The 16,045-nt window shown below is 54.6% G+C and overlaps 1 protein-coding gene across 2 annotated transcripts in view; it reads right to left on the bottom strand.

Annotated features, from left to right (window-relative positions):
* Positions 1 to 16,045, bottom strand: part of ADGRD1 (adhesion G protein-coupled receptor D1) — a 121,087-nt gene that overhangs the window by 93,187 nt on the left and 11,855 nt on the right. Inside the window, exons 4-6 of one of the 2 annotated variants that reach the window (XM_046024578.1) lie at positions 15,588 to 15,683; positions 13,759 to 13,881; positions 1,396 to 1,575 (exon numbers count right to left, since the gene is read on the bottom strand). In XM_046024578.1, the coding sequence (XP_045880534.1) occupies positions 1,396 to 1,575; positions 13,759 to 13,881; positions 15,588 to 15,683 (399 nt within the window). The remainder of the gene's footprint in view (positions 1 to 1,395; positions 1,576 to 13,758; positions 13,882 to 15,587; positions 15,684 to 16,045) is intronic. The other variant, XM_046024579.1, reaches the window with a different exon arrangement.

Below are 16,045 nucleotides of genomic sequence, written 5' to 3'. Positions count from 1 at the left end.
TGCCTTTGAGTTCAAAGCAAGAATAACAGATTTCTTCAGTGAACAGAGAGTGTGTCTCCGGGAAGAAATGTTCATAATTCTTCCCATTTCCCTGGGTGGGAAAACAGAGTTCGGTAGACTTTACCTTAGAACATGTTGAGGAAACCTACCAGATGCCCAATACTGTGTCAGCCCCAAGGAGCACGGAGATAAGACTCTTGCAGAAGAACCTGACTTGGGTAGAACATGATAAGTGCCATGAACGAGGTACAGGCCGTTCTGTGGCAGGGAGGGGCCGAGAGTCCTTCTGGCCTGGGATCAGAGAAAGCAAGTAGGCACGATTCTCCCAGCACTCTTGCAGAGGCGAGGTGGAGAGTCAGGCTTGGGGAGAACGATTAAGGCTCCCGGCTCACACAGGTGGTGGGTGTAGAGGAGGGTTTGACCCTGAGGCTTCGGCTCTGGCGTCATCCATGTCTTAAACAACTGGGACACAGGGCCTCTTTAAATGGGCCAGAAAATGAATTATCCTTGAATATCTCAGAGATATCATTTCCTGCTGGAGGCCTTCGTTCTGCCTACCTCCTGCTCCGTGCTTCCCTCCTAGTGCCCGGCCCAGACCAGGCTCCCCTTCAATATCACCCCATACTTCTCTCCCACGTCCACTTTCCAAGTCAGACCCTCTGCTCCCCCAGCTTCCTGCCCCGGGCCTCTGACTCGTGCCCAGTGCACAACCCAATCTCACGCCAAAGAGAACACAGGAATCTCCAGACAGAGCCAGGAAGACCCCACAACACCCAACTGCAAAACCCCCAGTGTCTACACAGCCGCCTGCTGCCTCCCACTTGTCCTAGAGCACCCCTCCCCACAGCTCCCAGTCCTCTCCTCCAGACCACCCTTCCTCCCTCGGTCTTCAGTCTCTGTTCCAAAAAATTTTCACAGGATATTCTAAATATTGCCAAGTCTATACCACTTGGGGGGGGCATGGGAAGGAGGGGGAGCAGAAAAAGAAGAAAGAGGCAGCACGGGGAGAGGAGGGGACAATGAGGGGGAGGAGAGGAGAGGAGGAGGGGAAGAGAAGGGAAGGAGGGAGCGAAGGAGAGGGAGGGGAGGGAATGGGAGGGGAGGCAAGTGAGGGAAGAGAAGGAAGGAGGGAGGAGAGGGAGGGAGAACAAGAAACAGTGGCAACCGTGCTACGCACCTGGTGTCCACTACTGCATTTCACGTCCTCAGCCACGCGGGGCACATCCCAACAGCACCTTCCCTCTAGGACATGGAAGCGGAGGCCACGCATCGGGCAACCCGAGGCGGCACACGGCGGGGGTGGAGGGAGCACAGGCGCCTGGCTGCAGGACGCGGCCCTCTCCCATTGGTCTCCCCCAGCAAGCCCTGAGTGCTGGGGCCAGGCCGGGCCCTTACCTGGTGGACTGAAGGTGGCCTCCCAGGTCATGGCATTCTCCCGCGTGTACAGCTCCACAGAGCCCTTGCCGCCGCTGGAGCAGACTCTGAAGCCGTCAGAAATGACCTGTCCCCCGTAAGCAAAAGGGGTCGGTCTGGACGCCTCTCCTTGTGTCTTCCAGAAGAAAGAAAATGTGACCCCTGAGGGAAAGAAGGGGACAGGGTCAGGACTGATGGACAGCAGAAGGGACCCCTCCCCAGAAGCAGATTGTTCTCTCTGCCCCTTACTCTCCATGTGAAAAGCCTCTTTTTTCCCCTTCTAGAGACAATTGAGGAGGCACCGGCAATGACAACAGGCCACATTTATGAAAAGCTCACGAAGGGCTGGATACTTTCCCAAGAGTTCTGAGTGCATTATCTCCTTCATCATCATGGCAACCCCCTTATCATTCCACTTATGCAAATGAGGACACTGAGGCCAGTTTGTCCCAGGTCACCAGACCAGCATCTAGCTCCGATCCAAGCTCAAACCTAGAGACCGCCAAGTTCACAGATACCGATAACCAGCACCATCCTATGCTCACTCCTCCTCTTGGTCCAGAAGCGTCTTTATGGCAGCTCCTGCTACAACCTTTCCTGCAAGCATATTTTACAAAGAAAGGAACCAGTCCATGCACACGGGCTTATAAACCACATGCTAAAAACACTTCTGCTTCACCAACTTTCTCCAAGGTCCGTAAACACACCCGCACGCCATCATGCCACGTGTCTGCATGGCGTCACATTCTAAATCGGGGCAGCTCGGGCTCCTTCAACTTCTCACTCTCCAGGCAGAACCAGAAGTTCAACCTCCGGGTACGTGTCAGATTCTATCCTTTAGGATAAGGTTCTAGTGGGGAACTTCCAGTCAAAGGGGGAGACCGCTTTTAAGGGTTTTGACATTTAGGAGAGTAATTTCCAACAGAGTCACAGAGGGGGCAGCGAAGACTCTGTCTGTCCCACAGTCACCTTGCAGGCCTGGACGCCGGGCTCCTCGGGGAAAGGATACAGGGACCGGAGCTGGCCGGAGGCTCATCTGGGCGTTAGGCTGCCCATCACCTCCTTCCTGACCTCTAACCATTTCTATCCTGCCGGGCTCACCGCAATGAAATTTACCCTTTCCCTGCACATGAGTCAAGTCCGTGCATATGCATGTGTGCACGTATGAGAGACAGACAGACAGAGTGCATGCGTATGGGAGAGTGCTGCACTAGCAACCTGGGTGAACGTCACGTGGGGGCTGGAAATCATCTCGGCGGCCCCACCCCGCCCAGTCTGGCCCAGGCAGGAGAGGACGGTGCCCAGAGTTGATCAAAACCAGCCCGTGACTCGGGGGGTGAAGACGGGGGTGGAGGGTCCTTTGCCCTGGGCCTTATTTATACAAATGGCACCAAACTTAGACTTGGGGCCTTATCTTCAAATGAGATCATGGACACAGCCTGAGTCCCCGAATCAGCTGACACGTGCCATCACACAGAACCAACCACCTTTACTGTGACGCCTTATGGACTGACAACGTCTGTTATAAACTGTTATCTTGTGACGATCAGACTGTATCATGTTTTGTGGGCTCCGAGCCTTAATTTGGTTCATGAGAAGCATGTAGAAAAAGCATCATTTAATAACCCCGGATTGGAATTTCTCCATTTTTTTCTTTAATATAAGAGGAACCTCAAAATTATTGGCAGAGTCCTGGACCTTTCTGGACCTCTAAGAAGTTAGAGTACAACCCCACCTCATAGGGGTGTGTGCTTAGGGCTCCCGAGGAAAGTAGAGAGCCCCCCCAAGTTTCCTGAAGGATGGGACTGGCAATGGAAGGCTGCTCAGATGTGGCAGGGGTCCTGGGACCCTCCCCGGAGCCCGCTGCTGGCACAGGGCCCACTGCTCCTGCCCACCTGGCACCCTGGGACCAGAATCCAGTGCAAACTGTGACCCTGCCGCTGGGCCTCCCCGCCGAGCCTCCCAGCTCTCAGAAACAACCCGTTTCCCCAGGAAGCGAACACATGCATTGTGAAATTTTTGTTATGAAACGAATTCCCGGAGGATTCATGGGAGTTAATTTTTTCCAAATATTTTGTTGCGTTTAGAAATTCCTTTTTTTCAATTCTGCCTTGGCCAAGCGTCTTTCTGTCCAGGAAGTAAAAGAAAAAGAGGGCAGTCAGTTTGGCATTAGGTAAAAATGGACACGAGGCCAGTGACACGGCCTGTAAACGAGCGTTTCGTTTTCGCCCACATAACCTGCACAATAATTGCTCCTATCTGGGGAACAGCCTTATCCTGAAACATCTGCTCACGTCTTCCCAGAGTCTCAGGAGCTCACAGGGAGCTTGAAGGCCAGCAGCCCCCAGGAGTGCAGCTACAGGTACACAGGCCATCAACACAGCAAAGAAACAAGCAGAAAGAAAAAGAAGTGAGTGTGATGATTGACAAGTTGGTTCCCCACTTCTTTCTTTGTATGATCATTAAATCTGAGTCTATCCAGAAAGATAAAATGAAGAGAGGTCTTTCTGAACAAGACACAGAAAAAGAAAAAGAAAACATCATCTAGATGCCGCAAGAAGAGACGGATGTGATTGAGCGCAGAAATACAAAATTCTGCAAGGCAAATCATTTACCATAACAACGTTAAAGGGCAACTGGCTTTGTGTGATACATTTAATAGTCAAGGAATTCACGTCCTTACTACAGGAGAACACCTGATAAAGACAAGTGCCATCACTAGCACTTAGTGGGAAATTCCCAGGAGCAAGGAGGACTGCCCTAAGACTTGCACGGGTATTAATTCTTAACCCTTCCAACAACCCTGTGAAGCAGGTGTGATCAGTGTCCCCATTTTATAGGTGGGAAAACCGAGGCACAGAGAGGCCATGCAGCAGGCGGCAGGCAGGACTGGGACTGGGCGGGCGGGCTGCGGTAATTATTGCTCCATTTCACTCTGTCCCAGAGATCGCCCATGTTTCGAAGAGCACGCGCCCCCTGACTTAAACTACAAAGTTACTCGGGAACTGTGGCATGAAAAGGACGCACAGCAAAGCCCCATGTCAAGCGAGGAAGTCTTGGTGAACACACTGTCCTCTCCACGTCTCTGTGGTGGGTGGGAGGGCAGCTGGCAGGGGTGGAGCAGGGGGACTTCCCAGGTAGAAGAGCAGCCCTACCCAGGCCCAGGGACTCAGCACGGTGTCCTGCATGCTGGTGGTTCAAAGTGGACCCAAGCAGCTGTGAGCAGAGAGGGCAGAACCACCTGTAGGCCTTGTGGCTGGTGTGGTATCCAGGTGCCCTCACCCAGAAGCTGCACCTCTGTATGCCCCAGGAGAGCCGAGCCATCCTGCCCACCCCGGTGTCCTCCAGTCTGGGTGGCGCCTCCCACACACCCCGGGTGATCTCCAGGCGGCATCCATCAGAGTCACCACTGGGCCAAGGGCCTGGACCGATGGTCTCACACCCAGGTGCTTTCCCGAGGCATCTGAGCACGGGGCATGCGTGTTCTGCAGAGTCTGAACACCTGCACTCAGCCTGACACAGACTGTTCCAAAGCATCCGCAATATGTCCCATCCCACCTGCATCCGGGTCATGTAACCCCCCCCTTCCCCACCAATCCTCAGAGCCAAGTTCCCCACCTGCCCCGGGCCTGACTCGACCCAGAGAGGACAGCCAAAGTGACCCCTGGCCCAGCCCCAGCTGCACTCCCTGTCTCGCAGCTTCCGCTCTCCCTCTTGAGCTCTGAGCCGGTGCGGAAGTCCGGGCCACACACGCGAGCACAGAGGTGCCAGAGCAAGAGGGAGGGAGCCTGCAGGGGACCCCAGGCCTGGCCGCTCCCTGACTGCAGCTGTGTGACGCCCAGACTGAGAAGGGCCCGCTGAGCGCAGCCAGCCCGCGGGACTGGGAGACGCAACCCCAGCCGGCGTTCTGCACTGCACGGCAAGAGCTGACCCAACGGTCTTACCCAAACCCCTCGTGCATGAGCCAGTAGACCTCCCTCTTCTTAAGCCTGATCGAGGTGAGTTTCTCTCACTTATGATGACTCTGCTGACCCCACTGTCCCCCCAGGGGCCCTACAAGGAGGTACACGCGCCTCCTTCCCTCCTTTCTGACACGTTGGGTCGAGGGTTCAGGGAGGGTCCCAGGGCAGCCCCTGGCAACCCTCCATCCTCTCCTGCTTACGAAGGCACTCGGGTCCAGCCGGAGGTGGCCACCGCCCATTGAGACCATGACACGGGGGGAGGGCAGCCTGCTGGGAGTGAGTCCGCAGAACAGTTACCCGAGCCTGAGGGACAGCCTCAAGAATGTTCTGGAGTGGGAAACGACGTTCACGTCCACGGGCACCAGCTTCACCTCAGCGCCAAGCTCAGGGCTCAGAGAAGACCCGTCCCGCGGCTGCAGCAGAATAGACAGACCGGGCCATCAACGGTTTCTCACCTCCCCCAGCCCTGTCACCTGCAGACGCCCGCTCCCAACACCATCCTGTGACAGAGAAGCTCCAGCCCACAAATGCAGAGGGGACACCAAGTTCAGGGCACCACAGTACCCTCCCTGCTTGCTTCCTTCACTCCGCAGATGTTTGTGGGGGGAAGCGAGGGGCCGCAGACAGACGGGCGCACAGACCTGTAGGGTCACTGGGTTGCTGGCGTCACCACTGTGCCGGCCCGGGGACAGACAGACTCAGAACACAGTCACACGGGGCTCTCCGGAGGGACTCCCAGACTTAGTGTCAAGAAGGGACACAGGGGGCCCTCTGACCTGAAGACCAGGAGCAGCTTCCCGGAGCAGAACAGGTCGCTTGGGAACTGAGATCTGAAGGAAGGGGCGCTCTCCAACAGGGGAGGGACTGTGGGTTGTGGAAGGACCCTGCTACCCTGGGTTTGGGGCAGCGCTTGCTGGGGGAGGGGAAGAGAAGCGGAGAAGGAGGAGCATGCGTGGGCCTCTGACTGCCGTGAGGTGAGCTTCAGAGGGAAAACGGAGGCAGGGACGCGGCCCGGGTCTCTACTGCCGCTGCAATGAATCACCACCACCCAACGGCCTCGTAACAGCTGCGTGGATGCTCATCCAGTTCCGGAGGCAAGAGTCTCACGGGGTAAGCTCAAGGTGTTGGCACGGCTGCCCTCCCTCCAGAAGCCCCAGGGGAGGACGCGTTCCTTCCCTTTTCCGCTTCTGGAGGCACCTGCATCCCTTGGCTCAAGCCCCTTGCTCCCCACTCAAGCCAGCTGCGAATGTCTCTCTCGGCTTCCCCCTCCTGCGCCCTTAGAGGATCCCTGTGGTCACTGTGGCCCACACACGATCCGGGACTCACGAGGCCCCTCGCTAATCACACCAGCAACATGGGCGAAGGGTGACATTTTACACTGCATGTTCATCCACCGTCCCCTCCAACTGGAAAGGTTTTTAGAAAGAGAAAGAGCCTATGCGGGGTCGGGAAGGCCGTTAGTCTGAGCTGGCTGGTGCCGTCTGACACACATCCCAGGCGGGCACACTGCGCATTCTCCCAGAACTGGGGCCCTGGGTCCTTTATTTGCCATGTGAATAGAGGCTGGCAAGGGGCCCCCCCACTATTGGGATCTCAGTGGATTTTCCGGCAGCACAGCCACTGTGCAGGAGAGGGTCTGGGCATGCAGGGCTCTGACAGGGGAAACACCTGCCAAGTGCTTCCACAGAGCACAGGCTGGGAGCAGAGTGAGACGGCGAGTGTGGGCTTTCTGGATCACCCGGGCCAACACCTGGGGACGGTCAACCAGCAAGCTTGCCACCTCCGGTCCCAAACCCTGATCTCCTAGGACGCTAAAATGTAATCTCTGTCCCCACAGCTCAGCACAGCACCACTGACGATGACATTTTCTACCTCTGTATTTTTGAGAGTTGGTAATTCCACAGCCTAGGGTCGTGGACACCTGCTCTGAGAGAGTTAGGCACAGAGATGCTCCTTGACACGACACGAATTACAGCACAAGGGGCCGCCTCCTCCTCAGTTGTCTGCTCTTCTGAGAGCGACAAGGAGAAAATCCATCTGCGTGTAAGTCACGCGCGCGATCCCCGTGCAGCAAAGAAAGGCTACATCTCAAATGTGGAGCCCTCAGTGGGCACTGATCCCCCAAGTAGACGTCAGCAACACGGGAATCATTACTGGTTTTCAGTTTGTTGAAGGGACATCATTTCTTTTCCAAGTCCATCCAAGGGGATGAAATTTAAAGAAAAACACTAAGTACAATAAGAGTTCTGGAGGTACACATATATATGGATAAAAATTATACAAGTGGTTTAAGAGTGAGTAAAACTTAAGAATCACTGATCTTAAGAAATATTCCACCATTACTGGAAAGGTAGATAATTGCATCATCCAACTCAAACCAGTTAAAGTAAGAGATTCTGCCCTGGACGGTTGTCTGGTGTGGACACCATCCCATCTGTTGCCACACTGGCTGGGTTGTCTGCATTGGTTGAGCTGAGCTCCTGGCATTGGTACCCCACCTTTCTACCCACATCAGGACTGTGGTGATAGAATCATGTCTGTCTGGCAAGCTTCCCTGGTATGATTTCCAAGCGACCTGCTATTGTCCATTCTCCATGTTGTGGACATCCACGTGCCAGAAAACACGAAGAGAAGAGCTCATAAGACGTTCTTACTCATCCTAAGAAACATGAAACAACCGAGGAGGAAGAGTATGGCTACGTGTGGTCATCCATGAACACAGCAGGTCTTTCCCCTAAGGTGTGAAGGGAACAGCTACTGACTCCGTGGCCCAGAATACAGTGTCTTCCCTCATGACATCTGACTTCAACTTGGCGCCAAGAGGCCGTGAGGATAGTGAAACCCCGATGCTATATCCTCAGGGTTTTTATTTAATTTTTTCCAGGTCTGTAATTAGAAGACAAGAAGTAACAGGCAAAGAATATGAGAGAGATGACACCATGAGGAAAAAAAACATGGAGAGAAGAGCCAGAGGTCATAGTGGCAGAGAAAGGACCACTGACCCTGGGTGACAGATGAGGATTTCCATCCTCAGGCATATCTGAGTTTGGAAGGGTAGGAGAACGTGCAATGTATGGGACACAGGGAGAGACAGAGCAGAGACACATGGGACAGTGTCTCTTAGACTCCACCGTGCACGACAGAGCCCGTGGATGCTAAAGCCCATCCGGCCAGGAAGACACCATCCATGAGTGAGGAAGCCAGGTGGCTTCACAAAGGGAGCTCGGGCTGTGGGCTTTCAACACACAGCATGCTGCTCCGCAGAGCAAGCCTTTTCCAGGGCAGATACTGGCTTCTGCCCCTGCACCAACAAGCGGCTCTCTCTAGCTGCTTCTTTACACACCGGGCACCGTGGGAATCCCTTCCACTCCGCCGCCTCCCAATCACCACCCCTTCCAGAGAGCGACAGTGTGAGCGGTGGTGGTGCGCGCCAGCCAGCCTGGGAGAGAGCACCGGGGACCCAGGAGGTCAGAACGGTGCAACCCCTCTGAGGGGCATCACTCAACCCCAGCCACCTGCAGCCAGGTGCAAGGGACTATGGCTGCGTTTTCTGATTTTTACAAAGAGAAGTCAAAAGTACAGATCTGACTTCTGAAATGTCTCCTATACAGGAGTTGGATATGAATTTAAAAACAAAACAAACATTTAAAGCTCTGTGGGAGGCCGTTTCTGCAAATTTCCTGAGCTGGGATATTTGGCTAAAACCAGTTTAGAAAGCTCATTAAACTATAGAAACCCCTGATTAGACCCACCTAATGTTACAAACAAAACACATTCATGGGATGGCCAGCCGTGGCCAGTGCAGGGGTCAGGATCCATGAGGATCCCCACTAAAAGTACGGGTTCCTAGATCTCGTCCTTGGAGATCTGGATTCAGTAGGTCCATCCTGGACTGGAGCCCGAGATCTTCGACCCTCAACCGTCTCTGCAAGTGACCCTGCTGCTTGTGGCCTCTAAATGATACCCTGGACTCACTGCCCCAAGCCAGCGTGCTGCTCTGGCAGGTCTCACGCACCTCTGTGCCTCAGTTTCCCCATCTGCAACGTGAACGTACGGGTGAGTACTCCCCAGAGGGCCATCCGCTCCACACGCTCCGACGTCCCCATAGCCCCAGACCATCCCAGGAAGACGGCGGCTGGATCCACGCCCGGCCTGCATCCACCAGATACCTCTGGAAATTTCTTTCCTGAAAATCCATCCTGTACAGAGCTCAGCATTTTGCTGGCAGCCTCTCAGTAACCTCACGGAAAGGGGGAGAAGTCACCTCAAGCCTGGGAAGGAAACGCCGCTGCTGTCACGAGGTTTCAGCAGCTGCCCCGGTGCTTACAGGCGAAAGAAGTTCTGGGCACGAACAGAAAACGCGGGGGCCCACGGACAGGGGAGCGAAGGTAAGCAGGTGAGTACTAGACCAAGACCGTCTTTCCTGCGAGCAGCCACCGTGATTCAGAGTTGAAATGGCATCAGACGTAATGGGCGGAAGGCACTCCAGGAGAATTAGGTCCAAGGTCAGAGACAACTGCTAAAGGTCAGAGGAGAACAAGGATGGAAGGGGCTCCTCTCTGAGCGGCGAACAGCCCAACAGACGGGACGGAGAAGCGTCGGAAGGTAAGGAAGCATCAGAAAGACTGACTAGAGTCTTGGGCTCAGTGACATGTAGGAAGCATCTGTGATGCTGGTTTTCATCCCCGAAAATGCAGCAGTGACCACGACAGACAGTCCCTGGCTTCACAGATCTGCCCCCGTGTAAGGAAGAAGGGTGGTGAACCGGCCATTGCCCGCCGTGCCCTAGCTGGAGAGGAACGGGCAGTGAGCCCGGGGAGCACAGGCAGACGGACTCACCTGTCTGGAGGGAACACCTGAGCTGAGCCCCCAAGGTCTACAGGTGGGGAAACTAGGTGCCAGAACCTTCCAGGAAGGGTCCCTCCCCGAGCTGAGCTTCCCCACGTGTGCACTCGCCGCTTGTAGGGAACGAAGGACAGACACCTCACCTGCAGGAACACAGACTGTTTCCTTAAGTCCATGTTCAAGAGTGGTCGGGCATCCGAATGCCTTCTTGCCTTCCAAGATCGTCAGAGCTTCCCCAGTCTGCACCCGGAGCCCATGAGACACTTTCCCAGGAGGCCCCGCTTGCAAGAGGGAAGCCCCAGGTGAGCCGACAGAAATGCAGAAGGCAGAAGCAGACAGAGGCCAGGCCCAGCGGGAACAGGCATGGGCTCAGGAAGGGGTGGCGGGCAGCCTGGCTGGGGGCACTCGCAGGCTGGGGGACACAGCTGCCCGGCCCTTTACACCTTTTTGAAAAGCTCAGACTTCCACTCTGCTCCTAAAAACATCCTCCCCCCCTACCCTGAAGAAAAATCAGCCCAAGTCATGGATTGAGACCACAAGAGAGTTTAGAAATAATGAATATAGGGGTGCCTGTGGGGCTCAGTGGGTTAAAGCCTCTGCCTTCCGCTCAGGTCATGATCTCAGGGTCCTGGGATCGAGCCCCGCATCGGGCTCTCTGCTCAGCAGGGAGCCTGCTTCCTCCTCTCTCTCTGCCTGCCTCTCTGCCTACTTGTGATCTCTGTCAAGAAAATAAATGAAAAAAAAAAAAAGAAATAATGAATATAAAAATAGTTGACCAGGTGGACAGGGCATGGGGAATGTCTCTGTCCATTTTAATGTTAATTTTTCCTCATAAAAGTAACGGGCTATATGCCTGAGCCCACTCTCACCACCAAAAAATCCCAGAGAAACAGAGACAAACGTGGAGGAGGATGGGATGGGTGGACCAGGAGAGGCCCCACATCTGGGGTCCCCGCGTCCTTCACACCTGACCACCCCCGTCCTAGCCATGCCTGACGTTGTTCTTGACGTCTGCCTGCCTTTTTCTTTTTTCTTAGTTCATCTGCTTTTAAGGCTTGTGACTTACTGCTGTCTCCTCCTAAACCATACTAGGAAATCACATTTCTGTTTGTTCAGATAAACACATAGTCCTTACTGTCCTTCACTGCCCGGCGTCCCCCAAGCTCCTCCCACACCCTCGGTGCCCCGCAGGGACGTTAATCTGGAAAGCGCTGGGCAGACCTTCCCTGTTGCTCATCTTGCTGATCTGGACCCCAGAAATGCGCTCACACAGGCCGCAGGCCACCTGTTTGAAGGCAGAGTGCACGAGGGGGCACGCACACCACGGTCCTCCGATGTCATGCGTGCGAGGCTCCCCCTTCCCAGGAAGAGGGGGGCAGACTGAGAAATGGCCGACCTCCGTCCAAATCTGCAGGAAGCCTCATGACAGCCCCGTCTCCAGGAGCCAAGGGTGACGTGAGGCTTCCTGGGTTCACTGTCTGGCTCTGGCCCTACTGGAAAGAAGGGACCACACGTGGTTTGAACGTCTCCAGCTAACTCCAGCACACAAGAGGCCGCTGTCACAGGGGACACAAAGCCAGCCTTCCTAGCTCCTCTGCCACCCCACACTCGTTTGTCTCAGTCTTTGCAGATGAAAGGAGCTAATAATGACCTTGGTCCTGTGATCATCACGTAGTCAGCGATCAATAACGTTGGGTCCTTATGGTAGGTTAGCCCCCTTACAGGTGGGGTTATCGCCCTCCAAGCAGGCAAGCTGGGGTTCTCATTAGGACGGGTGCCCAGGTCTGCAAATGTTGCCATGGGGCCATGGCTGAGGAACCTCTCACGGCCACGAGCTGCACCTGCCAGGACCCCAGTGGTTCCTTCCGGCCTCATGGCAGCCTCAAGAAGAAGGACTATCCCTGAACCGTTTGACAGACACAGACTCAGGTGACGCAGTTACCTGAGGTCACGGCAGTCAGGACGAGGACAGGGACCGGAGCCCACGCTCTCACTGTGCTGTGTCTCACCAGCACCATGGTGGCGAGGGCTGGGAGGCAGTGATGACCAGGGGGACAGTGTCCATGACACTGGGGAGTGCTAGGCCATTGCCCAACCACAGTCAGTGGTGGTGGGGGAGGGCTCCTTTCTCAAGAGAAACTGGAAATCCGTATATTTATATGAAAGTTTTCTCTTTTTCCACGTTGGCAGCTAGTTCAACACTGTTGAACTCCATGCCTGCCAAGCCAAACACGGCCACAGGCTAGAGCCAGCCCAGAGCCCCGGGGCTGTGGTCTCGGAGTTCAGGTAAAACTTCTGACTCCCCACCAGTCCCCTTACGGGGGGCCCTGCGAGGGCTTCTGTCCCTGACACCCCCCATCATCACAATTTTGGAACCCACACCGCCCAGCTCTCAAAAGACCTAAGACCTCCCCACCACCAGAGCCAAAGCTGTGGAGGACCTGTCCCCCAAGAGAAGCTGCTCCCCTTGTCCTGGCCCCCTACTGCCAGCCGTCCTGCCCCGCGGGCTCTCCTAGTGGCCACAGCTGAGCCTGGGCTGTTTTTCATTTAGAGAAACAAACAAGCCTGCTGTGTTTATAGGGCTGTCTGAACTCCGGGATGGCTCGAACACCGGGTTTGTAAACCTGGCCGTGGTTTTGGACCTCAAAACCATTTCTCGAAATCCCTCCCCCCCAACCACGACCACCACCATGTGTTTTGCCCTGTTAAACTTGTTTGTTTTTCTTGGAATGAAGTCCTATGTCCCCAAAATTGTGCGTGACAAGTTCATCACAACATCGTTTTGAGGCCGTTGGATGTCCGAAAGGCCTTCGCTTTCAGAAAGGCTTGTGTTACACTCCTTCTTTCCTCCCCCCAAAAAGACCATTCTCATCCTGCATGGGGTAGCAGAACTTGAAGGCCTGAAGCTGATTCGGACGTCAGACAACGTTTCAGAGAGGTCTGAAGTGTGGCCCCGATAGCCACGGTCGGGACCTCTGACACTGGAGAGCAGATCACTTTCCACAGGAGAACAGGGCAAGGACACAGCCGGCCGGCCCCTCCACTGCCTACACCTGCTTTGTCCAGGACACTCTTCCTGCCATGGGCCCGCAGCCCCTGCCCTGCCCCCCCCACCCCTCCCCAGGCTCGGGGATGAAAGAAACCTGCCCAGGACAGGAGTGTCACAGGCCGGCCCCTCCCAGGGCCACCGTCAACATCCCAGAGTCAGAAATAACGTGGTGGGAGTCACACCACCAATTTACTTCCCACAAAGGCCACAGCCCCAGCCAAGTCCCATGTGACATCACCGCGTCTATTTCTGTAGTGGGTTTTTTTTCTTTCTTTCTTTACAAGATTAAATAGTTTGCTCTCATTTCTCCGCAAGACGGTATTTCAGTCTTTCTCAGTGTCCAGGACATATCTCCGGTTAGAATCCTGGACCCCTGCCCCCCAACCCCTGCCTCCCCTCCCACCCACCGCCCCATGTCCGCAAAGACTCTGCAGCCACAAGCTGGTGTCCCCGCCTTCCAGAGCCCAGAGGAGGCGGTGTGTCACTCACCGTCCGGGTCACACTGCGCTGGGCTGCTGATGCAGGAAGCTTTGTACCTCCCGTAGTAGAGAAGGGTCACTCCTTTCTCCTCCTTGAGGTAAATGCCCTTGTTGACCTTCCCCTCCACGATGTCTACGTTAGAAGAGCGACAACACCGGGTGTCAGCAAGCATCAGACTTACGAACAACCTACACTCTACTGTTCATGTCCATAATATTGTGTACCCTCTGCATTAACATTAATGCTTCCTATTTAATATTGAACTAGGCCCAGTGAATTCTAGGACTGTAACAAGAAAACATGACTACTTAACAACAAATTGATTGTGGTAATATTTTGTCATTAATGACTACTATATTAGCACGTACTGTGCGCTCTACAGTAATGACACTCTAATCCGTTGGCGGGGGGTTCGGTTTCCAGGAGCGATGTGGTGACAGCCTCCTCCTGTCCCAAATTTCAGCTCCGTCCACAGGCTTCCAGAACCCCTCCCGCCCATCTTCTAAGTGAAATGCTTAGGTGCATGTTTGAACCTAAAACCACCTGTGAGCTCTCCTTGGAAGCCCCTAATCCTAGACGTGGGAGCCTACAATTCTGCAAGAATCCATGTCCGGACTCTGGGAGGGAATCCCAGCGGGGCCTGCCAGGTCCAGGCACAGTGGCCATGAGCCCCCGTTGGCCCTCGCCGCTCCATCCACCCCTCTCTCTGGCCCCATTCCCACGGCAAACGTCCCTGATGGTGTGAGTTGGGGTAAATGGTTTACAGGACCGATAAGTGAAGACTATAAAAACCAAGTGTGATTAGGCATTTATTGTTCATTGGGGTCAAAGTCGCCCAGATACCTCCTCTGTTGAAAGGACACCTACCCACTGCCCTTGAGCTGTCACACAGCCCGGGATGTGCAGCCGCTTGACTGAGCTCTTGGGGCCTGACGGCTGCCCCAATGCAGCCTCCAGCTTCCAGGGCCTCCAGGCGCTTCCTTACTGTTCTAAACTCATTATTTTTTTGCGTATCTCATTTATTGCTGGGGAGCCTACATCCCACAAAACTAAACATATCGTAAAAGTAAGTTAGCAGTTACATGACTGAGTTGGGCCGTATGAACCCCTCAATAAGATGTCGGACTGCAAAGATTAATTTTGGAAGGCAGACCCCTTATAGCTGAAAAGAGCGATCAGATTAGGTGTTGCCCCAAATGCAGAGGGCACAAGGCCTGAATGATCCAAACGGACTTTCCACGCTGCTCTGGGAGCCGCCGCCATAGCTGCTCTCCCTCCCGCTTTGAGCTGCGTAGGAGAAATAGGAAACATATGGTCTCGGAGGTGATTAAGTCGGATAATAATTTAACCCTGACTCCACTGAGTGTTTGGTAAGACAGCTCCTAATAATTAAATAACACTCCAGCTGCAGAAGACGTGCTGATTTTAATGTTCGTAAGAGATCACATGTGGGGGGAGGCATCTTAAAATCTGTTTCCATTTTCCATTCCAAGGGTCTGCTTTTCCTCCCCCCGAAAAATATACACCACTGAAAAATCCAAACAATTTCTATTTTTAGAAAGTAACTCGTGTCTGTCTCGGTCTGAAAACCAGCAGCTGGCTTGGGAGACCCTGGTTACTAACGCTTACGAGCATCTTTAAGGCCTTGCGGTCGGGAAGGGGCACTACGTCTGGACCTAGCGTGAAGTGCTTCTTCCCAGCACCCCGGGTCTCGGGCTGGAGGCCTGATCGCCCGCCGAGACAAAGCGCCTTTCTACAGAGCCCAGCGGAACCGGCCTCCAGACTCCTTGCAGATCCCCACGTGACAGAATACAGGACGGGAGGGTATACGTGCTCACCTACGGTTGCAGACAGATTTGAGTAGGCAGAGTCATTGGTACGAACAAAGGTAGAGTTATGGGAAGGAAGCACAGTGAGGTTGTGGGTTCGCAACACTGGGTGGGACAACAAGAGAGAAAAGCACAACACATGAGTGACATGAGCAACCAATGGACCCACATATCTCTCAACCTGATGCGCACCGAGCAGCCGTCTCCCACCGGCCGAGCACCTTGGATTTTCTTGCCCGACCTCGCCTCCCCGCCACCCCTGCCCTCCCGCGCACTGGGCGCCATCGGGCCCCACAGGTCCCAGAGCCAGGGCGCCGTGGCTGCTGGCTGTTGTCACAAACACTGGTTCCAGTTTGCCGCATCCAACGCCCGTAGATACTCAGGTGAGAGATACGAAGCTGAGCTCAGCTGCACAGCAGCCTTGACGACAGGGTTCATGTGGGGATGTCATGACAATGGATGAGCCA

The sequence above is a fragment of the Meles meles genome, chromosome 12, assembly GCF_922984935.1.
Source record: "Meles meles chromosome 12, mMelMel3.1 paternal haplotype, whole genome shotgun sequence".
NCBI lineage: Eukaryota > Metazoa > Chordata > Mammalia > Carnivora > Mustelidae > Meles > Meles meles.
The sequence above is the reverse complement of the archived record's forward strand: the minus strand, read 5'-3'. Positions and strand labels throughout refer to the sequence as shown.